Source organism: Carcharodon carcharias, chromosome 2 (genome assembly GCF_017639515.1).
Source record: "Carcharodon carcharias isolate sCarCar2 chromosome 2, sCarCar2.pri, whole genome shotgun sequence".
Taxonomy (NCBI): domain Eukaryota; kingdom Metazoa; phylum Chordata; class Chondrichthyes; order Lamniformes; family Lamnidae; genus Carcharodon; species Carcharodon carcharias.
This window is the reverse complement of record NC_054468.1, coordinates 111,907,540-111,934,060: the sequence shown is the minus strand read 5'-3', so window position 1 is coordinate 111,934,060 and position 26,521 is coordinate 111,907,540. Positions and strand designations below refer to the sequence as shown.

Genomic DNA, 26,521 nt, shown 5'->3' with positions numbered 1-26,521 from the left:
TTTGTTTCACCCTTCAGATCATAGTTTTTTTTATTTTGAGCCTAAAATTACTGGTGATAACGGTACAATGAGGGCAGTGGAGCATCTGGGACCTCATGAACTTTAGGTCTAATGGTCTATCTCCTTAACCAATGAAATTTAAGGATAGACAAAGAAAAGGAGCGAATGACCAAGAAAGAAATAGGATAAATTGTCGTCAAGTTGGAAACAGAAAGTGAAATAAAGAGAAAGAAAAGTAAGATTGGATTCAGAAAGAGAAAAAAGAGGCAGAAAGGAAAAGTAACAAAAAATGTAAACGTTATAAAAGAGCTTCTATAATAACAGCTTACTATCTGCAGGATGAGATTCCATACTTTCAGCAGCTTCCTTTTCTGTACAAAGGTTGAATGATGTGCTGGGACTGTAAATCACATCATTAACACGGTCACCATGAAATAACAGCCCTAAATATCCGTGGAGAGATTCATTCGGAATTTACAGCTCAAATCCAGTAATTTTCACAACATTCATGGGCAGTCTGATGCGAGGTCCCATTTTTTGCAAGGCTAAGGATGGAGTGGCACAAATTATCCAGAAAATTATGCCACATCTTTTCTTCACCACAAATTGCAGGGATTTCTCTGAACTCGTGACTGTTTTTCCCGCAATTCCTGGGGCATTAATTTTTCAATAACACATAATGGTCTAGGTAGACCCTTTGTAAACTGGTTGAAATTTTGCTGTGTATTATTTTTAACAAACTGTTTGAATTAAGTTTCTTAATGTGCATCGCAGTTTTATGAAAATTTGTGATCTGTTTTGCTAGGAGCGACACAGTGGAATTTGAACCCCTTGGTTGGAATTATGTTGACAGCAATAAATTTTATTTTACACATTTTGTAGAAGAAATAGATAGAATTAGCCAATAATAAACCTAAAGAACAGCTGTGCAGTGCTGTGTTTGCCTATCAATAGGAAATTGACACTCCTCTTAAAAAGTTTTGATTTAATGAATAATCCATGGATAGCAATCTTCAGTTCTACCAGTTTTGCATGTCTTCTGCTCTAGTGAATGCTTCACACGTAGAGGTACCGGTTCCAAAAAAACACACACATTTGTGAGCAACCTGCAAGTGTAAATTTTCCACAGGCGATTTTTTTTTTTCGACAGAAAATTTGTTCAAAGCTTTTAGAAAAGCAGCTTAGCCAAAGCTTAGTGAATACAATATGCCCTTTGTTCCTAATGGCTCATACTTCATGTTCTCCAAAGGATAGTGCTCTGCAGCCAGGTCATATTTTCACCAGTAAGCACAATTGGACCTTTCTTGCAATACCCTCATTAGCACATCAGAAAATCGGGTAATTTTCTAGTGGAGCAATTTCCCATGTTCAATTCCAGGATTGCGCCGAAATAATTGAGTGGCCATTTAAGATGGCTACCTCAGTTGATAGTGCTGTCAGCCATTTTGGAGTTTGCAGTCTGTCCTCACTGTTGCTGTACTCGTACATATTTTTTCACCCTTGTTTTCGTCCCATTTCCTTTTGGTTTTGATTGCAGTCTAGTTTTTCCCACTCCCTGTATTCCTTGTTACCAGTTGCAATTGAAGTTGCACAACTCCCCAACCAAAAGAAATAGGTTTTCTCACCTAATAATTTTCAGATGCTTTATAAGTTTTCTCTGCTTTAGGGGAGGAAAATCCAATTTATTCCTCCTAATCCTGTCAGATGCATGTATGGTTAACGTGTCTTGACCTACCACTTCTGTTGCAAGGTTGTCTCACTAAGAGGCCTAAAGACTTGTATCGTTGAAGCTAAACTGTTTATTGGTAACCCATAACTATATACTTCTCCAAGGTACAGTCCTGCATGGGTGCTGTCTGCATGCTGGTTTCTGTTAGGCTCTACTACACACAGTCTACCAACATGTGACTCTCTACATCATACCTCAGTCCCACATTAACCCTTGCTGTGCCCGAACACCCTTATACTACTTCCTCTTTGAAAATTTAGGGTGCCTGTCTTCTGTTATCTAACCTATCTCCATGTTGGTGTGTATCTAACGCTGCTTTATCTTGCATAGAATCTGTCATGTCGTGAGTCAGTCGAAAGGAGCGGTTGGGTGAGGCATGTCACTAAGGGTTAGCTCAAACTATGACATTTCTACCATTTTCTTGCTGCCAGTTGCCCCTTCAGAATGCCCCATTATCTGCATGGGAGGAGCACAATAGAATCGTGTAAGCTCTAGCTTTCACAGTCTGCTTCCCTAGCATTTTGAAAGCAAACAAGGGAAACTGCTACATATTGGATTGGACTGCTGAGTATTCATTAGAGAAACTTAGCCTGAGCTTCAAACCAATGTCATTGGGGTATCGCTGTACATGGATCTAAAGTACAGCCACTCTCCTGATGTTTGTCTGCAGTTCAGTCATGTATCATTGCACTTATGCTGTTGTGGACTCTTTCACCAATTTATAGGGTCATTGGCACAACTCGAGCGACTGTATGAAACACTGATGCTCAGGATCAGACTTCATTTGTAGGCAGTCTGGTTCAGCAGCTGAAAGAGGGCCCAGTTAGCTCTCCAGACAGGTTTCTGCTCCTGCCCACAACTCTGTTAAGCACCCAATGCTTTCTCCTGGAATTCACGATGTGATTCCCCTGGAGTGCATCCTTACTGGTGCTTTTCGGTGTATTGTGTGTGAACAGAGTGCTGTGAGATGCTAGTGACATGGCGGAAACATCCACATGGACACCTATATAAACACAAGGGCATGCCTCAGTATTTTCAGTAGAGGGCGAGCTCAGCATGCCAGCTATCTTATAGAAATTAATATTGAATCGGGGCACAGACTCACCAAAATCAACATGAACAAAATAACAGAAAATAATGGCACGAAATGGTGACAAAGTCCCAGGGCCAGCTGGTTTCTATTCCAGGGCTTTAAAGGAAGTAGGTGAGAATATTACAGGTGCCCTACTATAATCATCCAAGCTTCTCTCAATTCAGGACTCATTCCTTTAGATTGGAAAATTGCAAATGTCACTCTGCTATTTAAGAAAGCTGAGCGAGGGAGACCAGGGAATCAGACCAGTTAGCTGAATGTCTGTTGATGGGAAATTGCTAGTCTGTAATTACGAATAGGGTGGCTGAATAGTTTGAAATTTCTCAGCTGATGAGAGAGAGCCAGCACAGTTATGTAAAGCGTAGATCATGGCTGGCAAATCTTATTGAAGCTTTTGAAGAAGTGGCAAATGTAACGGGCAGGGAATGTCAGTGGATTTCGTTTATATGGACTACCAGAAAGCACTTAATAAAGTTCCTCAGAAGAGATTATTAGTTAAAGTTGAAGCTCATGGAATTAAAGGCAAATTATTAACCTGGTTAGGATATTGGTCATGTGGTAGGAAACCGAGAGTAGGGATTGTGGGCAGGTACCTTTTAATGGCCAGGATGTGACTAGCGGTGGCCCACAAAGATATGTGTTGGGGCTTCAACTATTCACCATATTTGTTAATGAATTAGCTGATGAAATGGAAATCCACATATTCCAATTTGCCGATGACCCAAAGATAGGAGGCATTGCAAGCAGTGTAGATGGAAGCCTAAAATTACAATGAAACATTAATCAATTAAGTGAATGGTAAAACTGTGGCAAATGGATTCTAACCTAGGCAAATGTAATGCAAAAAATATTCATTCGCTATGGACCTGTTAAGGACAGAACAGGCAAAAGGCTAAATGGCAAAAGGCTAGAAACAGTGATGGTTCTATGAGGGTCCACGTGCATAGATCATTAAAAATAATCAAAAGGCTAGTTGAATGCTGGCCAAGGGCTAAGAACTGAAATGCAAGGAAGTGCAAGTCACGCTTCTCCTACACAATCCTGGTTAAACTACAGCTGGAGTATTGTGAGCAGTTCAGAGCACCCCCTCCTGTCAGGAAGGGTGTGCAGTTTTGGCTTCCTTACTTAAGAAAGGATATACTTGCCATAGAGAGACTGCAGCAAAGGTTCACCAGACTGATTCCTGGGATGGCAGGGTTGTTATATGAGGAGAGATTGGGCCAACTAGGCCTGTATTCACTGGAGTTTAGAAGAATGAGAGGGGATCTCATTGAAATGTATAACATTCTGACTGGGCTGGACAGACTGGATGCAGAGATGATATCTCTTCTGGCTGGGGGGGTCTGGAACAAGGGGTCACAGAATCACAGAATCAGGATACGGGGTAGGCCATTTAGGACTGAGATGAGGAGAGAAACTTCTCCATTCAGAAGGTGGTGAGCCTGTGGAATTCTCTACCACAGAAAGCTATGGAGGCCAAGTCACTGAATATATTTAATAAGGAAGTAGGTGGATTTCTGGAATCTAAAGGTGTCAAGGTGTAAGGGGAGAGAGTGGGAGTGTGGCGTTGAGATAGAGGATCAGCCATGATCATATTGAATGGTGGAGCAGACTCGAAGGGCCGAATGACCTACTCCTTCTATATTCTATCTTTCTATGTTTAGAATATATTGGCTGTGGAGGGAGTGCTGCATAGATTTACCAGAATAATGCCTGGACTCCAAGTGTTAAACTACGAGGAGAGATTGCACAAACTAAGGTTTTACTGCCTGGAATTTAAAAGGTTACAAGGTGATTTGACCAAAGTTTTCAGGGTAACGAGCGAACTGAGAGGAAAGATGGAAGCTATTTCCACGGGTCGGGAAATCTAAGCTTGGGTTGATTATTCATGGTGTAGCAATTTGATGTATAACATACCTTTAAGATAAATGTTGCAATGTAGATCACATGATCTAGACACAGAATACCAGAGTAGCGCAGGCTACCTCCGTAATCAGTAGTCTTGAGTTCGTGTCTGAAGTGTAAAGACAGAGTTTTGAGTTGTAAGTGCACAAGTGTAGCTGCTGAGTTCCTTTTGTAAATAAACAGAATGCGTTTCTTCTAAGAACGGTCTACAGATCTTTTCTGCCTTGGTGCCAACTCGGTCACCCCGAAACAAGCGTGCAACCTGGATCCTTTAGCCCCAACAAACCAAGGGCACTAGATCCAACACATGGGTAAGGGACAACAACCTGGGATAAATGGTAATAAGTGCCTGCCTGAAAATTGCTAGGCTGATGCAACTAAAGTCAGCAGGAACACATATTTTCCATATTTCCTGTGTGAGTGGTTAGGTAGCCATGACACTAGGGTAAAAAGGCTTAGAGTTGTCCAGTTGGACTAGCAATGACATGTTCTCCACTCACAAAACCAGAAACATCTTTTAGGTGCTCATAACCTTCTCATTTGTAAAGGCGGGGGGTGGGGGGCACATTTAATCATTTCTTAAACTTACAGAGCATTCCTTCAGAGGTCCAGACCAAAATTCCAGCCTGAACCCTCAAATAGGTCCTACATCTGCTGGCATTGTCCTGGCACACCCTAGTCTCTCCCAGCATTCATACACTGGGTCCTTTTGAGAGCTAGACACAGGAAATCCCACAGTCGAGAGCCAGCTCTCCCATATTCCCTTGACCTGCTCTGCCTCCACAGCGAAGGTGATGTTTGGATTGGGTGGAACCATCACCCATAAAAAAATTATTCCAGAATTCCCCAACGTAAAACCAAAATTCGAATGTTCCTGATTCTGGCCTAATATCCATGCCTTTCATACCCAGATGGCATGTGTCTGTATGGCCACAGACTTTCAGGTAATGTGTTATCTCATATGCTTGTGTCAGTGTCAAGGAATGTCTGAATATGTAGAGGAAGAACAGGCGATCATTAAATAAAGCAAATCCCAAAGTACCTAGATATTTCAAGTTCAAGTTTTCAATGTTAATCTTGTAGAACACTTCCCCGAATCACAATAGGAGAGATGCCATTTTATTAAAGGTAATAACAAAAAAAAGTTAACCACCAAAGATTGTGTTCATAAGGATGCAGACTGCTGATGAGACGCAGTGAAATCTTACAAAAGCAAAGTACTGCAGATACTGTAAATCTAAAATAAAAACAGAAAATGCCATAAGCAGCCAGCTGGTCTAGCAGCATCCATGGAGAGGGAAACAGAGTTAACGTTTCAGGCCTGTGATCTTTCATCAGCATTGAAATCTTAGACGGGATTGTATGCAATGTTCTCTTGTAGGATCCTGATGGAACAGAATGTTGGAATGGTTTGAAACTAAATTTCTAAAATGCAAAAGCAAAGGAAGATAATTTTTGGAGATCTGATGGGAAGAAGTTACAGCAAAGTAAATAACTTTCCATGTTATAGATGTTACAATCCCCATAAAGACCGTTAACTTTTAAAGGAAAGGAATCCCCACAAAGCCCACAGAAAGAAAATTGATGGGCAAGATTTCATTTTAAAAATGTTTACAATAACAAACCAACTAAAATCAACATAATTCAAATGTTAATTAACGGGCAAAGGTTATTTGAAATAAAAAGATAACTTCCACTTTAAGTAGTTGGTACAACAATGATACATCTGACATAGTTACAAGCATTTGTATTAATTCCCACACAAATGTGGGACCATGTACAATCTTGCAGTCTTTCCAACTCAGCTTCCGTTTTAAAGGATTTCTCACTTCCCATCCAATATCTTTGGTTCTTGAGTCACGCTCATGAACAGGCATATTCCATACGAAGACCCTGAATACATTTGCCACAGACAAGACACACAACTATGAAACCTCTCTCATTCAGGTCACTACAGGCCTGGTGGCACAGAATGCCTCGAGACTCCCTTCTGTTGTCCCTTTAAGTGTTCTGATGGACTCCGGCATAACTTCAACAGCATCAAAGGGTATTGTCCAATCCGCAATCCCTCACTCTTCCTCTATTCAGTGTTCTGTCCTTTCCAATTGTATAACACACACACAACAACACAGCCTCTGCTCTATCCTCAAAGACCTGCTTCAACACTAGGATCTGTTCAAGGACTGCCAAACAGAAAACTGAGACAGCCTTGCTTGTTTTCTCTTTGCACGACTTCCCAGTGTTCTGAACTGCCACACAGAAAAAACAGACTGAAACCCAGCCCCACTACAATTAGCTTTCTATTTACCCATTGCATTTTATCTGCTCATCTCCATGGCAACCTCAGGTCACATGGGCACTTATTGGAATGTAACGATTTCATAATCAGGAAACCAATTAATCCTCTTTTAAAATACTCCCCAGTCCACTTGTTTTCTTAAAGGAATATTGCACAAACGAAATAGGCTTTTCCCAGCATATGGGTCATCGTGTAGGCAGTGAGCGTCTACAAATGCCAATTTTAAAGTCATTAACTGAGGAAAAACTGATAGATATCTACCTAAACTTGCTTTGTTCTGGAACCCCCAGGCAAGAGGGCATGTTACTAGACTGAGAGCTATGCAGCACAAACGTTATTGATCTGATATAAGTAAGTATAGTAATACAGCTGAAATGTCAGAAGACAAGTAATAACCTGATAACCTCATAAAGTCAGACTGCTTTGTTTGAAGTAAAGAACAGTGTAGTATTTCACCATGTATTCTTCAACTGCCCTTACAATTACAGTTTAGACCATTTGCAACCAAGCTTATCAACATCCCTTGATAAATAATAAAAATATTTGAAGTAATGCCAACTAAAGCGCCCAGGGTAGAAATGGGTGGTATTATTTTGTTATTGCCACCTGTAGTCAGGGAAAGATTAAAGTTAAGAAAACCAAAAGAAAAACCTTGTAATTCATTATGAGTTGATTTTATTTATTTTCCTGGTTAATGTATTTTAGTTTCTGAACCATTTTCTCCCCATACTATATGCAATAGCTAAGGGGGTATAGCAAACAATCTACTTCTTCTGAAACTTGACCAATTGTTACTGTTAAGCCAAATTCTGAGAAGTGTAGTGTGCATGTTAGGTAGATTTCTACCAGTTTTTCTTTGGTTACTGACAAAATTGATATTTATAGAGGCTCGCTGCCTATGTGATGACCCATGTGCTGGGAAAACCTATATTTTCTTTTGTGCAGTGTCCCTTTAAGTTATCTTCTGAGAAGTGTGCAGGAGTACTAGTCTAGGTTGGTTCTCTCATTGAGCGTCCCTCCATCCATATCAGGAAGCACCTAGCTTTCATCTGGCATATCCCTGATCACATGCCTGAGATATGAGACTCTCCTTATGAGAAATCTGTGAGCATGGACCCTTCATTCAACCCTACACACATTTTTTTGGTTTTTTTTTGACTTATGAGTTGTAAGGTCAGAACTGATTCTAAAATGTAAGCTAGTGACTTGATTGTAATGCTGTTTTGTAAATTATCCCTCAGTCCCAAAGTTCCTTCCTAATTATATTTCATGTGTAATAACGAGTAGTTGTATAGATTTTTTACTAGTTTTGACTTTACTGAAAACTGCAATCACATTCCTGTTTACAGTCCTCATAGGAGAAAAGACAAGTAATGACTTGTAGCTAAAATCAGACAGCTTTGTCAGTAGAAAGGAACATGGTATTCTATCTTGCATCCTGCAACTGTCCAGTCAAATATGATTTAAACCATTTGCAATGAACTCTGTAATTATTTATTCTGACATTTACAGAAAGTTATTGAGTACTTCAAAAGAACCAATTAAATTATGAGCCTTTGTGAATATATTAGGCTTATTCATTTCTAAAAAATCTGTCCTGGCAAGGTGCCAAGTTCTAGTGATAAGTCTAGAATTAACATGTCTGACTACCAACAGAGAACAAAGTGACATTTCCCCTCTAACTATGCCACAGGATCCAAAAACTATGCTAGCAATTAATTTTAGTTCACTTCTGCTGGGGCCTGCCTATATCTCCAGTAATTTCTGGACCCTGTGCTTATAGCTTGTGTGTGTGTGTGCTCATTTCTGTTTACTGTTTGTTTTCTTCATCTCTGTATGAGTGATTTCGCTGCTCTGGTGTGTACCTGAACAGGCAGGGTTTAATAAAAGTATTTTTCTCTCGGGAGGTTGAAAGTATTGAACCGTCAGGGGGGTGGCAGGGAGAAGATTTCTATTGAATGGTTAATATTGTTTGCTTCTCAAGAGAAGATGCCTTGAATCAGGGCCAAATGGATATCCTTGACAGCTCCTCCAAAGTTGTTTGTGGTTCCTCTGGCTTTGATGCTTAGTCCTCTCATCTCAGCTCCTTCACTGGCTCTCCCTGCAGCTAGATTTCTCTCTCAACGACCAAGTTGTAGAGACGATAGCAGGCAGTGATGATACAGGAGACCTTTGCTGGGGAATAGAGCTAACTACACCAGAATGGTCAAGGCAATGGAATAGAAGGCTTTATTCTAAAACGCTGTTGTTGTCACCAACCTAAATGAGAATGGGGACATTACCAAAACCACCTCTGGGCCCTGTGGTGTCTCTCCAGGATACTCAAAGTCAAGTGGGAAGACTTTGGAGGAGCTGACAAGGATATCCATCTGGCCCTGATTCGAAGCAAATGATATTAACCATTCAATAGAAATCTTCTCCCCGCCACCCCCCTAATGGTTCAATACTTTCATCCTCTTGGAAGAAAAATACCTCTATTAAACTCGAAGATTCTGAATGTGCTAAGCAACGGCCTTAGTTGTAGAATGATACTCATTATTGCAGTGAGCTACTCCTGATCCCTCTAGAGCCAGCACTTCATTGCAGAAAGACCCTGAAATGTATTAAGAAGTGTGGAACGCTCTGTGATAATGAAACTGTGCATTAAGCCGAGATGCAAAACATTGATTTAATGATATTGGCTACAACCTATATCAGCGTTGTCAGTCTCTCAACAACGATGACATCTACCAAGTTTCATGATTTGCGTGTCCTTGGGTAAATCAGCTACCAATCCTGGAGCCACAGGTCTTTGGGCAGAGACTATTGTTATTGATGGGTGACTTTATCCATAGTTCCCATATCTCGGCAGTTACCTTTCTCAATAGGTCACCATCAAGGAGGAGAGACAGCACAAAATCAACTGTGCCAGTGCAGCTTTCCAAAAGTTGTACAACTGGGTCTTTGACAATAGAGATCTGCATAAGAGGACAAAGGCTTTATTCTAAAACGCTGTTGTTGTCACCAACTTATATGACAATGAGAATGGGGACATTACCAAAGCCGGCTCTGGAGAAGTTCCACCGGTGGTGTCTCTGCAGGATACTCAAAGTCAAGTGGGAAGACAGACGAGCAAACTCCAGAATCCTCACCAAAACCAAGTCCTCCAGCATGGCAATCGTGATCAGGCAAAAACAGCTCCGCTGGTCTAGACAGTTTATCTGCATGCCATATAAACAGCTTCCAAAGCGGATGTGATTTTGACAATCTAAGCATGGCACCTAATCTCAAGAAGGGCAGAGAAAACATTTGAACGACACTTTGAAGGCCTCATTGAAAAGGGGAAAAATTGACTTTGTTGCATGGAAGAAACTTGCTAGACGTTGATGGAATATAATCCCTGTGATTTATGTATTAAATACATCTTCCTGGAAGAAATCCAAGGGCCACCTGGGTTCCATTCACTGCTACCCTCACTCTGAGGAAACTTGCCTTGCAAAAAATTTCCAAAGGGCTCTGTTGAGGGGACAAGGTGAAACAGATGTACTGCCCCCGTTATCTTACAATTGGAATTTGTAACTTGGTTATACACCTATGATCAGCATACTTGGCAGATGCCACTCAGATTGGCTGCTGCACCCTGATAGGAGCCAGCTGCAGAGAAAACAGATAGATTAGTACTTACTTGGAGCATGGCTAAGGCCCTCACATAACTGGAAATACAGCTCCCACATCATATCTTTCAGGAATCCCAGGCAGCACTGATATTACTCCTGAAAACTTTTTCTGACACTTGAACAGTCATCTGGAGTTTTGGAAGTACTGGAGCCTTCCTGCTCATGTGGTGCCTTCTTCCCCTGTCATCCCTCTCAGCCTCTGCCTCTTCTTCCTAATAAGGGAAATCCACATGGTTGATCCATTTTTCTTTCTATTTTGGAGTTCCAGAATAAATTCGATGCCCTTGCCCTTCCTCATTACCAGGGGCACTACTACAGTCTCCACAGGTAGCATCAGGTCCAACAAAATGAGATGGAAAGGAGTTTGCCAGATTTTCAGCACTTGCTGAAGTCTAGTTCCTTTTAACGCAATTCACAGCTAGATGCCAGCACAGGAAATAATTGTGCCAGGATTTTATGGGGGCAGTCTGTGTCTGATTAATCCATATCTGAAAGAAACTTAACAGCAAAGGCTCTGAAGTTCACTTGCATGTAGTTTACATTGCTGCACTCTCTTCAGGTGCAGTCAAGTGAAGCCACCAGTAAAGTCATGCGGGAGTTTACATGTTATTTAGGAGCAAAATGGGGACAAAGGAATAACGGCCATTTTTACTCTGCTTTTCACTCTTTTATGGATCCTTCTTGGGAGCAGGAGAAAAGAAGCGCGACCCTTTGATTTTTGGTTGTTGATGGTGAAATGTAATTTTCCAGCAATAAAGATTGAGGGGGAAAGATTTGGGAGTGGCCATTTTTGAGTCTCCCGTCACATGCACGATAATTACCCTATGGGTGAGGTCTGAAGAGCCCTGGACATTGGGTCTTGAAACTCAAGTTTGACCTACTGCTAGTCATTTTGGGGCTTTAAGAGTCAGCCTAGTGCCTGAGAAATGGGCACCATGCGTTCCAATTTAGTATATGTGCTGTGATGTTTTGCGACTATTTCTCTAAGCTAAGTTGGATTATGTGTCTTTCACTAATTCTCCTACACTGGGTTTTAAGTGCATTTCCTGTGACATTCTGGTTGCGATTTATTTGTTATGGTGAAGTTTTGTCTCACATGCTACTCACTTCCACTCCCCAACACACAACATTAAGCTCAATCAAACTTTCCTACATACCTTACTTTCACTCCCATGTATACAAACATATGAACTAGGAGCAGAGTAGGCCACTCGGCCCCTCGAGCCTACTCCACCATCCAATAAGAACATGGCTGATTTGATTGTAATCTCGACTCCACATTCCCATCTACCCCCGATAACCTTTCACCCACTTGCTTGTCAAGAATCTACCTACCTCTGCCTTAAAAATATTTAAAGACTCTAGCTGGAATTTTACACCCCCTCGCGCCAGCAGGATCTTTGATCCCACCAATGTGAACGGAGATTTCAATAGCTTAAATGAATAAATGCATAATAATAAACAATATAATAAATCATAACATGCATAAATGAAATTTCAACTTCACATTTCAATAGTTCACCAGCCCGAAAATGCCTGGAAAATTCTGGCCTCTGCTTCTACCACCTTTTGAGGAAGAGAGTTCCAAAAACTCATTACCCCCCTGAGGGAAAAATAAGTTCTCCTCACCTCTGTCTTAAATGAGCGACTCATTGTTAAACAGTGACCCTTAGTTCTAGATTCTCCCACAAGGGGAAATACAATTTCCACATCCAACCTGTCAAGACCCTTCAGGATCTTGTCTGTTTCAATCAAGTCTGTCCAATCTTTCCTCAAATATGCCATTTAAGGACCAGCACTCCTTCAATACATTTCTTGTGCACTGGATATCAACTGCACATTCTTGGCAAATGGGCCAACAAACGTTGCCTAGTTACGAAATGAATATTTGAACCTCAGCTGGGTAATGAAGTATTAGGTAACTTAGTCACATTAATAAATATGAAAACATGTCCACTGAGGCTTTCAACTTTGGAGGAAGATTGACAGAAACCCCAGATAGATGCATAAATAGGATTTCAGCCAAAGTTTAGAGGCTGTCCAGGAGAACCCCTGAGGAAATTTCTGGCACTAGATTCTTAGTCTGCGTTCTTGGGGATGGAACTCCTCCTGCTGATAGCTCCACGAGCAAGTTGATAAGGCGTACAAAGGAGAAACTCATGCTTTGCACTTCTCCCCAACTAAAATTGGAAATTTGTTTCACCTGCTTCGTTATTAATTTCTTGCTCTGAATTACAAGAAGGAAATTGCCCCTCAAGGGAATGATGTGGCTTCTGCAAATCTCACATTTATTATGTGCAGCTAACTATGTGGTTGTTTCAACATCATATTATTGTAAAGCACAATGTTGCTAGTAGTTTAATATTCTTGTTTTTGTTTAAGTGGATATTATCAATGTTGCACATCTACACTTTGTACATAGTATTTACAGCACAGAAACAGATCCATACCAGTGTTTCTGCACCTCCCATCCTTCTACATCTAACTCCATCAACATATATACCTATTTTTTTATCAATCATATGTATCTAGCTTTGCCACTATATTTAATGTATATCTTCAAAAAAAATTGCATGTAGGAAAGGATTTACATGTTTAATAATTCAAAATGAATATTTCGTTTTGACACAAATTACCAAAGCTGTATTCAAATGTACATGTACTCCTTGGCCTAGAAATTTACTACTGCACTGAGGCGTGAGAGGCAGGCATGGCTCCAGAGTTGGCTTGCCAGTGCCTGGAAGAATGATAATAACCAAATGTCTGTGCCAGCCTAAGATGGCGAGCAGGGTCCAGGAAGGAAGAGGGGAAGTAACCGGAAGGGAATTTGACAGCTGCCTGTGAATTTAAGGTGGAGTCTGGTAGCAGCAGCCCCACTATCTGCCTGAGAACGTTGATCCTAGTAGGGTGACAAATTTTGGTGAGGGGCCTCAAACAACTGGTTGCCCTCCTGTTTCTACACACCTGCAAAATGGATGTGGAGCCAATGATTGTCTAGGCCATTGTGTTTTAGATGAAATATATTGTGTTGATATTTTATAAGTTATTTTTAATTGCGCACGCTAGATTTAATTGTACTTGCAAATATTTTTAGATATTCGTAGGCCAGAGGAACTTTCCCTGTTGAGACCGCGAGATAATATCTCAAAAAAGAAGAGGAAAGAGAAGAACAATAAGCATCCAATTAATGAAGATATTTTAGACTTGGACCAGGTGCCAGTATCCCCAGGATCAGTAGGTAATTTTTTTTTTAAGGGAAGCTCAACCTTCTAAAATATTGTAAATAATTAGTTTGCTTTCTAAAGATATGTATATTTCGGAATGATTTCTTCAGTTTTGAAACTGTACTGTCAAAAAACATAGAGGTTGCGTGTATCTTCTGTCCACAATGCATCTCTCAAAACGTGCATTGAATTCATTTCTTTTTATTCTGCCTGTTGCATGACTGGTTTCCAATCAAATTGTAGTCTTAAGAGCTGAATTAGGAAATGTTGCAACAGTAACATTTTTTTCTTATTTATGCGGTATGCTTCATATCCTAATGATACCGGTGAATTGATCCATAACTTGTCACCACAATAACCCCTGCCAACGCAAGATGGCCGCCAACAGCACTTCTGCACATGTGAACTTGTCAACGCATGTGCAGAATCCAATGACGTCATTTGCAGGAGATACAAATACACCCTCATTAACAGTGATATTAGCTTCTTTTCAGCAGTCTTCAAACTTTTAATAATGGGTCTTATTTCATTGCCCATGTATCCCCCAAATGGTTTATACCACAAAAAACACAACACAACCAGGTGGACCATCCTTCTGAGCTAATTAAAGTGCTAGTCTGAAATTTTCGCGCTCTCTCGCACTCGTTCACTCTCACCAGCCATTTCTTTTGATATTTCGTCTTTTAATAAACGTCTAAAAGAGCACCAATAATATGTGCAATTTTAATTGGGGGTTGGGGATAAGAATGGACAAATGGAGTAGTCCCATTTGCTACTTGCTCTTTCCAGCCCTGTTGGTGAGGTTTGGAGTGGGCTGTGGTTGCAGAGCATTGTTATAAGTGTTGACTTGATGCTGCTGGCAATGTATTTCCAATTGCAGGGCCAGTGATGACTGCACATGTGCCCTACTGCACATTGTCCATCATAAAGATGGCGGCTGTGCATATAACTGTGTATGCGCAGCACTGGCAGCAAACAGCCATAAATAAAAGGCTTTTACCTCAAATTATTTTTAAGCAAAACAGCACTTCTGCTGGACCAGCATAGATAATATGATAAACAAAAACAGAATTACCTGGAAAAACTCAGCAGGTCTGGCAGCATCGGCGGAGAAGAAAAGAGTTGACGTTTCGAGTCCTCATGACCCTTCGACAGAACTTGAGTTCGAGTCCAAGAAAGAGTTGAAATATAAGCTGGTTTAAGGTGTGTGTGTGGGGGGCAGAGAGATAGAGAGAGAGAGAGGTGGGGGGGGTGTGGTTGTAGGGACAAACAAGCAGTGATAGAAGCAGATCATCAAAAGATGTCAACGACAATAGTACAATAGAACACATAGGTGTTAAAGTTAAAGTTGGTGATATTATCTAAACAAATGTGCTAATTAAGAATGGATGGTAGGGCACTCAAGGTATAGCTCTAGTGGGGGTTTTTGTTTTAAATAATGGAAATAGGTGGGAAAAGGAAAATCTTTATAATTTATTGGAAAAAAAAAAGGAAGGGGGAAACAGAAAGGGGGTGGGGATGGGGGAGGGAGCTCACGACCTAAAGTTGTTGAATTCAATATTCAGTCCGGAAGGCTGTAAAGTCCCTAGTCAGAAGATGAGGTGTTGTTCCTCCAGTTTGCGTTGGGCTTCACTGGAACATTGCAGCAAGCCAAGGACAGACATGTGGGCAAGAGAGCAGGGTGGAGTGTTAAAATGGCAAGCGACAGGGAGGTTTGGGTCATTCTTGCGGACAGACCGCAGGTGTTCTGCAAAGCGGTCGTCCAGTTTACGTTTGGTCTCTCCAATGTAGAGGAGACCACATTGGAAGCAACGAATGCAGTAGACTAAGTTGGGGGAAATGCAAGTGAAATGCTGCTTCACTTGAAAGGTGTGTTTGGGTCCTTGGACGATGAGGAGAGAGGAAGTGAAGGGGCAGGTGTTGCATCTTTTGCGTGGGCATGGGGTGGTGCCATAGGAGGGAATTGAGGAGTAGGGGGTGATGGAGGAGTGGACCAGGGTGTCCCGGAGGGAGTGATCCCTACGGAATGCCGATAAGGGGGGTGAAGGGAAGATGTGTTTGGTGGTGGCATCATGCTGGAGTTGGCGGAAATGGCGGAGGATGATCCTTTGAATGCGGAGGCTGGTGGGGTGATAAGTGAGGACAAGGGGGACCCTATCATGTTTCTGGGAGGGAGTAGAAGGCGTGAGGGCGGATGCGCGGGAGATGGGCCGGACACGGTTGAGGGCCCTGTCAACGACCGTGGGTGGAAAACCTCAGTTAAGGAAGAAGGAGGACATGTCAGAGGAACTGTTTTTGAATGTAGCATCATCGGAACAGATGCGACGGAACTGTGAGAATGGGATGGAGTCCTTACAGGAAGCGGGGTGTGAGGAGCTGTAATCGAGATAGCTGTGGGAGTCGGTGGGTTTGTAATGGATATTGGTGGACAGTCTATCACCAGAGATTGAGACAGAGAGGTCAAGGAAAGGAAGGGAAGTGTCAGAGATGGACCACATGAAAATGATGGAGGGGTGGAGATTGGAAGCAAAATTAATAAATTTTTCCAAGTCCCGACGAGAGCATGAAGCGGCACTGAAGTAATCATCGATGTACCGGAGAAAGAGTTGTGGAAGGGGGCCGGAGTAGGACTGCAACAAGGAATATTCCACATACCCCATAAAGAGACAGGCATAGCTGGGGCCCATGCGGGTACCCATAGCCACACCTTTTATTTGGAGGAAGTGAGAGGAGTTGAAGGAGAAATTGTTCAGCGTGAGAACAAGTTCAGCAAGACAGAGGAGAGTAGTGGTGGATGGGGATTGTTCGGGCCTCTGTTCGAGGAAGAAGCTAAGGGCCCTCAGACCATCCTGGTGGGGGATGGAGGTGTAGAGGGATTGGACGTCCATGGTGAAGAGGAAGCGGTTGGGGCCAGGGAACTGGAAAATGTTGATGTGACGTAAGGTGTCAGAGGAATCACAGACGTAGGTGGGAAGGGACTGGACAAGGGGAGAGAGAAGGGAGTCAAGATAACGAGAAATGAGTTCTGTGGGGCAGGAGCAAGCTGAGATGATCGGTCTACCGGGGCAGTTCTGTTTGTGGATTTTGGGTAGGAGATAGAAGCGAGGTAGTCGGATAGATAGTCCGAGGTTGGGCGACTATCAGGTTGGAAGCTGTGGGAGGGAGATCCCCAGAGGAGATGAGGTCAGTGACAGTCCTGGAAACAATGGTTTGATGTTCAGTGGTGGGGTCATGGTCCAGGGAGACATGGAGGAAGTGTCTGCGAGTTGACGCTCAGCCTCCGCGAGGTAGAGGTCAGTGCGCCAGACAACAACAGCACCACCCTTGTCAGCGGGTTTGATGACAATGTCAGGGTTGGACCTGAGAGAATGGAGTGCAGTAAGTTCAGAGAGAGACAGGTTAGAATGGGTGAGAGGAGCAGAGAAATTGAGACGACTAATGTCGCGCCGACAGTTCTCAATGAAAAGATCGAGAGAAGGTAAGAATCCAGAGGGAGGAGTCCAGGTGGAGGGAGAATATTGGAGATGGGTAAAAGGATCCGTTGAACTGGGAGAGGACTCCTGCCCAAAGAAGTGAGCCCGGAGATGAAGACGGCGGAAGAAGAGTTCAGTATCATGCCGAGCCCGAAATTCATTGAGGTGAGGGCGTAAGGGTATGAAACTAAGTCCTTTGCTGAGCACTGAACGTTCAGCATCGGAGAGGGGAAGGTCAGGGGATATAGTGAATACACGGCTGGGGTTGGGATTGGAAGAAAGGGTAAGATAATATGATAAAAACAAAAAAACTGCGGATGCTGGAAATCCAAAACAAAAACAGAATTACCTGGAAAAACTCAGCAGGTCTGGCAGCATCGGCGGAGAAGAAAAGAGTTGACGTTTCGAGTCCTCATGACCCTTCGACAGAACTTGAGTTCGAGTCCAGGAAAGAGCTGAAATATAAGCTGGTTTAAGGTGTGTGTGTGGGGGGCGGAGAGATAGAGAGACAGAGAGGTGGAGGGGGTTGGTGTGGTTGTAGCGACAAACAAGCAGTGATAGAAGCAGAATATCAAAAGATGTCAACAACAATAGTACAATAGAACACATAGGTGTTAAAGATAAAGTTGGTGATATTATCTAAACGAATGTGCTAATTAAGAATGGATGGTAGGGCACTCAAGGTATAGCTCTAGTGGGTTTTTTTTTTTTTTTTTATTTTATATAATGGAAATAGGTGGGAAAAGGAAAATCTTTATAATTTATTGGGAAAAAAAAAAGAGAAGGGGGAAACAGAAAGGGGGGGGGGATGGGGGAGGGGACTCACGACCTAAAGTTGTTGAATTCAATATTCAGTCCGGAAGGCTGTAAAGTCCCTAGTCGGAAGATGAGGTGTTGTTCCTCCAGTTTGCGTTGGGCTTCACTGGAACAATGCAGCAAGCCAAGGACAGACATGTGGGCAAGAGAGCAGGGTGGAGTGTTAAAATGGCAAGCGACAGGGAGGTTTGGGTCATTCTTGCGGACAGACCGCAGGTGTTCTGCAAAGCGGTCGCCCAGTTTACGTTTGGTCTCTCCAATGTAGAGGAGACCACATTGGGAGCAACGAATGCAGTAGACTAAGTTGGGGGAAATGCAAGTGAAATGCTGCTTCACTTGAAAGGAGTGTTTGGGTCCTTGGACGGTGAGGAGAGAGGAAGTGAAGGGGCAGGTGTTGCATCTTTTGCGTGGGCAAGGGGTTGTGCCATAGGAGGGGGTTGAGGAGTAGGGGGTGATGGAGGAGTGGACCAGGGTGTCCCGGAGGGAGCGATCCCTACGGAATGCCGATAAGGGGGGTGAAGGGAAGATGTGTTTGGTAGTGGCATCATGCTGGAGTTGGCGGAAATGGCGGAGGATGATCCTTTGAATGCGGAGGCTGGTGGGGTGATAAGTGAGGACAAGGGGGACCCTATCATGTTTCTGGGAGGGAGGAGAAGGAGTGAGGGCGGATGCGCGGGAGATGGGCCGGACACGGTTGAGGGCCCTGTCAACGACCGTGGGTGGAAAACCTCGGTTAAGGAAGAAGGAGGACATGTCAGAGGAACTGTTTTTGAATGTAGCATCATCGGAACAGATGCGACGGAGGCGAAGGAACTGAGAGAATGGGATGGAGTCCTTACAGGAAGTGGGGTGTGAGGAGCTGTAGTCGAGATAGCTGTGGGTGTCGGTGGGTTTGTAATGGATATTGGTGGACAGTCTATCACCAGAGATTGAGACAGAGAGGTCAAGGAAGGGAAGGGAAGTGTCAGAGATGGACCACGTGAAAATGATGGAGGGGTGGAGATTGGAAGCAAAATTAATAAATTTTTCCAAGTCCTGACGAGAGCATGAAGCAGCACCGAAATAATCATCGATGTACCGGAGAAAGAGTTGTGGAAGGGGGCCGGAGTAGGACTGCAACAAGGAATGTTCCACATACCCCATAAAGAGACAGGCATAGCTGGGGCCCATGCGGGTACCCATAGCCACACCTTTTATTTGGAGGAAGTGAGAGGAGTTGAAGGAGAAATTGTTCAGCGTGAGAACAAGTTCAGCCAGACGGAGGAGAGTAGTGGTGGATGGGGATTGTTCGGGCCTCTGTTCGAGGAAGAAGCTAAGGGCCCTCAGACCATCCTGGTGGGGGATGGAGGTGTAGAGGGATTGGACGTCCATGGTGAAGAGGAAGCGGTAGGGGCCAGGGAACTGGAAATTGTTGATGTGACGTAAGGTGTCAGAGGAATCACGGATGTAGGTGGGAAGGGACTGGACAAGGGGAGAGAGAAGGGAGTCAAGATAACGAGAAATGAGTTCTGTGGGGCAGGAGCAAGCTGAGACGATCGGTCTACCGGGGCAGTTCTGTTTGTGGATTTTGGGTAGGAGATAGAAGCGGGCCGTCCGAGGTTGGGCAACTATCAGGTTGGAAGCTGTGGGAGGGAGATCCCCAGAGGAGATGAGGTCAGTGACAGTCCTGGAAACAATGGCTTGATGTTCAGTGGTGGGGTCATGGTCCAGGGAGAGGTAGGAGGAAGTGTCTGCGAGTTGACGCTCAGCCTCCGCGTGGTAGAGGTCAGTGCGCCAGACAACAACAGCACCACCCTTGTCAGCGGGTTTGATGACAATGTCAGGGTTGGACCTGAGAGAATGGAGTGCAGTAAGTTCAGAGAGAGACAGGTTAGAATGGGTGAGAGGAGCAGAGAAATTGAGACGACTAATGTCGCGCCGACAGTTCTCAATGAAAAGATCGAGAGAAGGTAAGAATCCAGAGGGAGGGGTCCAGGTGGAGGGAGAATATTGAAGATGGGTAAAAGGATCCGTTGAACTGGGAGAGGACTCCTGCCCAAAGAAGTGAGCCCGGAGACGAAGACGGCGGAAGAAGAGTTCAGTATCATGCCGAGCCCGAAATTCATTGAGGTGAGGGCGTAAGGGTATGAAACTAAGTCCTTTGCTGAGCACTGAACGTTCAGCATCGGAGAGGGGAAGGTCAGGGGGTATAGTGAATACACGGCTGGGGTTGGGATTGGAAGATGGGGTGGGGACGGAGGGACAGGCAGGGGTGGAGGGTCCTAGATGGGTGTTGGTGTCGATGAGTTGTTGGAGCTTGCGTTCCTTAGCACTTGAGAGAAAGAGAAAAAGTTTCTTGTTGAGGCGTCGGATGAGCCGAAGGATAAAATGAAACTGGGGGCACGCGCAGCTTTGAAAAAGGGTACGGCGGTGCTGCTGGAGGGAGAGGTCGAGTGTGTTCATATGGCGGCGCATGGCACTGAGAGTGGATTTCAGAATGTGACGGGAACAGCAGTCCGAGAAACGTTTTATGTCCCGGAGATACCTGTAATCCTGGGTGGGTTCGAAACATGAGGGGTGGAATTTCAGTTGAAATCCATGTGGGGTAAGTCGGAGACGGAGACAGTCACTGAGAAAGGAGATATGGCTGTGAAAGCGGGTTTTAGTAAACACCTTGTCAAACACTAGGAGAGAAATGGAAAGCAATGAAGGTGAACAAGGCAACAGAGAAATCCGGAAATCTTGTCGCAGAGAGGAACAGAACTTCTTCAAGGAGGTAGGCATTTCTTGAAGAGCAGTGGCAGTCAATTAAACACAGAGATAAAAACAAAAAATTCTTACCTTCTCTCGATCTTTTCATTGAGAACTGTCGGCGCGACATTAGTCGTCTCAATTTCTCTGCTCCTCTCACCCATTCTAACCTGTCTCTCTCTGAACTTACTGCACTCCATTCTCTCAGGTCCAACCCTGACATTGTCATCAAACCCGCTGACAAGGGTGGTGCTGTTGTTGTCTGGCGCACTGACCTCTACCACGCGGAGGCTGAGCGTCAACTCGCAGACACTTCCTCCTACCTCTCCCTGGACCATGACCCCACCACTGAACATCAAGCCATTGTTTCCAGGACTGTCACTGACCTCATCTCCTCTGGGGATCTCCCTCCCACAGCTTCCAACCTGATAGTTGCCCAACCTCGGACGGCCCGCTTCTATCTCCTACCCAAAATCCACAAACAGAACTGCCCCGGTAGACCGATCGTCTCAGCTTGCTCCTGCCCCACAGAACTCATTTCTCGTTATCTTGACTCCCTTCTCTCTCCCCTTGTCCAGTCCCTTCCCACCTACATCCGTGATTCCTCTGACACCTTACGTCACATCAACAATTTCCAGTTCCCTGGCCCCTACCGCTTCCTCTTCACCATGGACGTCCAATCCCTCTACACCTCCATCCCCCACCAGGATGGTCTGAGGGCCCTTAGCTTCTTCCTCGAACAGAGGCCCGAACAATCCCCATCCACCACTACTCTCCTCCGTCTGGCTGAACTTGTTCTCACGCTGAACAATTTCTCCTTCAACTCCTCTCACTTCCTCCAAATAAAAGGTGTGGCTATGGGTACCCGCATGGGCCCCAGCTATGCCTGTCTCTTTATGGGGTATGTGGAACATTCCTTGTTGCAGTCCTACTCCGGCCCCCTTCCACAACTCTTTCTCCGGTACATCGATGATTATTTCGGTGCTGCTTCATGCTCTCGTCAGGACTTGGAAAAATTTATTAATTTTGCTTCCAATCTCCACCCCTCCATCATTTTCACGTGGTCCATCTCTGACACTTCCCTTCCCTTCCTTGACCTCTCTGTCTCAATCTCTGGTGATAGACTGTCCACCAATATCCATTACAAACCCACCGACACCCACAGCTATCTCGACTACAGCTCCTCACACCCCACTTCCTGTAAGGACTCCATCCCATTCTCTCAGTTCCTTCGCCTCCGTCGCATCTGTTCCGATGATGCTACATTCAAAAACAGTTCCTCTGACATGTCCTCCTTCTTCCTTAACCGAGGTTTTCCACCCACGGTCGTTGACAGGGCCCTCAACCGTGTCCGGCCCATCTCCCGCGCATCCGCCCTCACTCCTTCTCCTCCCTCCCAGAAACATGATAGGGTCCCCCTTGTCCTCACTTATCACCCCACCAGCCTCCGCATTCAAAGGATCATCCTCCGCCATTTCCGCCAACTCCAGCATGATGCCACTACCAAACACATCTTCCCTTCACCCCCCTTATCGGCATTCCGTAGGGATCGCTCCCTCCGGGACACCCTGGTCCACTCCTCCATCACCCCCTACTCCTCAACCCCCTCCTATGGCACAACCCCTTGCCCACGCAAAAGATGCAACACCTGCCCCTTCACTTCCTCTCTCCTCACCGTCCAAGGACCCAAACACTCCTTTCAAGTGAAGCAGCATTTCACTTGCATTTCCCCCAACTTAGTCTACTGCATTCGTTGCTCCCAATGTGGTCTCCTCTACATTGGAGAGACCAAACGTAAACTGGGCGACCGCTTTGCAGAACACCTGCGGTCTGTCCGCAAGAATGACCCAAACCTCCCTGTCGCTTGCCATTTTAACACTCCACCCTGCTCTCTTGCCCACATGTCTGTCCTTGGCTTGCTGCATTGTTCCAGTGAAGCCCAACGCAAACTGGAGGAACAACACCTCATCTTCCGACTAGGGACTTTACAGCCTTCCGGACTGAATATTGAATTCAACAACTTTAGGTCGTGAGTCCCCTCCCCCATCCCCACCCCCTTTCTGTTTCCCCCTTCTCTTTTTTTTTTTCCCAATAAATTATAAAGATTTTCCTTTTCCCACCTATTTCCATTATATAAAATAAAAAAAAAAAAACCCACTAGAGCTATACCTTGAGTGCCCTACCATCCATTCTTAATTAGCACATTCGTTTAGATAATATCACCAACTTTATCTTTAACACCTATGTGTTCTATTGTACTATTGTTGTTGACATCTTTTGATATTCTGCTTCTATCACTGCTTGTTTGTCGCTACAACCACACCAACCCCCTCCACCTCTCTGTCTCTCTATCTCTCCGCCCCCCACACACACACCTTAAACCAGCTTATATTTCAGCTCTTTCCTGGACTCGAACTCAAGTTCTGTCGAAGGGTCATGAGGACTCGAAACGTCAACTCTTTTCTTCTCCGCCGATGCTGCCAGACCTGCTGAGTTTTTTTAAGATAATATGATGTCTCTGTAACATGATGCCATCCCTTGGCAACAAATGGTTTCATGATGGACACTATCACATTTTGTCTATTCATTATGGCTTATTAAGGGAACTGGGACCAATGGTTTAGGGAGTGATTGAACATGTTTAATTCTTTTTGGAAAAAGCTGAGAAAAAAATACATTTTTGCAAGGTCAATTTTCTCATTTTCTCTCTTTTTTGAAGTCTCTGTGCACTGTTGACATTCTGGCAATGTCAATCTGAAAAGAGAGAGCTTGAATGACTGGGTCTTCAGTTTTCTTCTTCCTATGAGAAGTGTGTTTTCCCTGTAAGATGTCTTCTTGGATTTTGTGGTGGTAATGATGATGAAACTACCAGCGTCTGCTGTCATTACTCCACTGAAGCTCTCAGCAACTTCTGGAGTCCATATATGTGCAGTGTAACACGGAGATCCAGATATTTCTGTCAATGATTCTGTACTTCTCCACTGGTGCGCTGTTGATGTCCCCGCAGAGTGCAATCCCTAAGCAATCAGTGAATTGAAAAAAAATTTCACTTTTATGCTACTGGTCTTGCTGTAAAAAAAAAAAAAATCCTGAAAAAGTTACACCTTGAGGTGAGGTAAGAGTGACTGCCCTTGACATCAAGGCAGCATTTGACTGAGTGTGGCATCAAGGAGCACGACATACGTACACATAAACATCCGAATTAGGAACAGGATAGGCCTCTCGGCCCTGCGAGCCTGCCCCGTTCAATAGGATCATCGCTGATCTGATTTTAACCTCATATTCCTGCCTACCCCCCTTAACCTCTCACCCCCTTGCTTATCAACAATCTATCTACCTCCACCTTAAAGATATTCAAGGACTCTGCCTCAACCATCTTTTGAGGAAGAGAATTTCAAAGCCTTACAACCCACTGAGAGAAAAAATGTTTCCTCCTCAATGTCTTAAATGTGCGATCTCTTATTTTTAAACAGTGACCCCGAGTTCTGGATTCTCCCATAAGAGGAAACATCCTTTCCACATCCACCCTGCCAAGTTTCTTCAGGAACTTATACGTTTTAATCAAGTCACCCCTTACTCTTCTAAACTCCGGAGGATACAAAACCAATCTGTCCAACCTTTCCTCATAAGATATCTCGCCCATTCCAGGTACTAATCTAATAAACCTTCTCTGAACTGCTTCCAATTCATTTACATCTTTCCTTAACTAAGGGGACCAATACAATACCCAATACTCCAGATGTGCTCTCACCAATGCCCTCTATAACTGAAGCATAACCTCCCTACTCTTGTATTCAATTCCCCTGGCAATAAATTATAACATTCTATTAGCTTTGCTAATTACTTGCTGCATCTGTATACTAACCTTTTTGCGATTCATGCACTAAGACACCCCAGATTCCTCTGCAACTCAGAGCTCTGCAATCTCTCACTGTTTAGATAATATGCTTTTTTATTCGCCCTGCCAAAACGGACAACCTCACATTTCCTACGTTATATTCCATTTGTCAGATCTTTGCCTACTCACCTAATCCATCTATATCCCTTTGTCCTCTTCACAACTTACTTTCCTACCTACCTTTGTGTTATCAGCAAGTACCATCACTCCCAATTAATTGATATAAATTGTAAAGAGTTGAGGCCCCAGCTAAGTACCACTTCCCTGGTGATTGTAATTTCCTTGAGTTCCTTCCTCCCTTCCAATTCTTAACTTATAGCCATTTCTGGGATGTTACTTGTATCCTCTAGATTGATCACCGATGCAAAATACCTGTTCAATTCATCTGCCATCCCCTTATTTTCCATCATTAATTCCCCAGACTTACTTTCTATAGGACCAACGCTCACTTTTTTAACCCTTATTTTTAAAATATTTATAGAAACTCTTACTGTCTGTCTTTATATTTCTAGCTAACTTTCTCTTGTACTCTTAATAAGGAGAGATAAATTAATCTTTTTGTCATTCCTTGCTGCTTTTTTAATATTCTGTCCAATCTTCTGACATGCCGCCCATCTTTGCACAATTATATGCTTTGTATTTAACTTTTTTAGTTAACCATGGATTGTGGATCCTCCCCTTGGAATTTTCCTTTCTTGTTGGAATATATCTGTTCTGTGTATTCTTGAGCATCTGCCACTGGATCTCTATTGACCTATCCCTTAGCCTAAATTGCCAGTGCACTTTCGCTAGCTCTGCTTTCATGCCCTTGTAATTTTCTTTATTTAAGTTTCAAATACCAGTGTTAGGCCCAGTCTTTTCTCCCTCAAACTGAATATAAAATTCCATCTTATTATGATCACTGTTACCTAGGAACGCCTTTACTATGAGGTCATTAAATAATCCTGTCTCATTGCATAATACCAGGTCTAGTGTAGCCTGCTCCCTGGTTGACTCCAGAATGTGCTGATCTAAGACATTATCCTGGAAACGTTCAATGAATTTGTCACTTATGCTACCTTTGCCCATCTAGTTATTCCAGTCTATGGCCAGGATTTTTCCATTGTCGGGCGGGGGAGGGTGGGAGTGGCCAGGAAGCTGACAGCAATTGGGGCCAATTAAGGCCCATCCAGTGTGAAACGTGTGTTTCAGTGCTGCCTGTGTTTTTTTTTGGGGGGGGTGGAGGGGTGGTGGTGGTGGTGTGGAGGTGGAGGGGGTGGAGGGAGGTGGAGGGGGTGGTGGAGGAGGAGGAGGGCAAACATACAAGTTTGTGCACAGGTGAGCACTGGAAAAGTTCCCTGAGGCACAGAGCTGCCTCAGGGAGATGGGGTTTTGAAAATTAAAAATAAAGATTTTTAAAATGTTAAAAACATGTCCCCTCATGTGACTCTGTTAGAAATTAGGATGAAGATTTAATTTTTTTTTTAATGATGAATCGAAACCTCATCCCGCCTGTGGATGAGTTTTTGCAAAAAATGCAAAGGCCAGTTGGCCTTTTTGCCTGCCCACCAACTGTAATGGACATGCGCCCACCTACTCAGTGAAAAACCCTGCCCTATATGTAGATTAAAATCCCCCATATTAATCGCCAAACCTCTCCGACAAGCTCCCACTGTTTCCTCTTTCATACCCCATCCTACCGTATGATTACTGTTAGGG

At 43.9% G+C, this 26,521-nt stretch overlaps 1 protein-coding gene across 2 annotated transcripts in view; it reads left to right on the top strand.

The window, feature by feature from the left end:
• The window catches only part of fermt1 (FERM domain containing kindlin 1), a 94,297-nt gene that overhangs the window by 17,885 nt on the left and 49,891 nt on the right, over nt 1–26,521 (top strand). For both annotated transcript variants that reach the window (XM_041182979.1, XM_041182981.1), the window contains one exon: nt 13,777–13,920. In XM_041182979.1, coding sequence (XP_041038913.1) covers nt 13,777–13,920 — 144 coding nt within the window. The remainder of the gene's footprint in view (nt 1–13,776; nt 13,921–26,521) is intronic.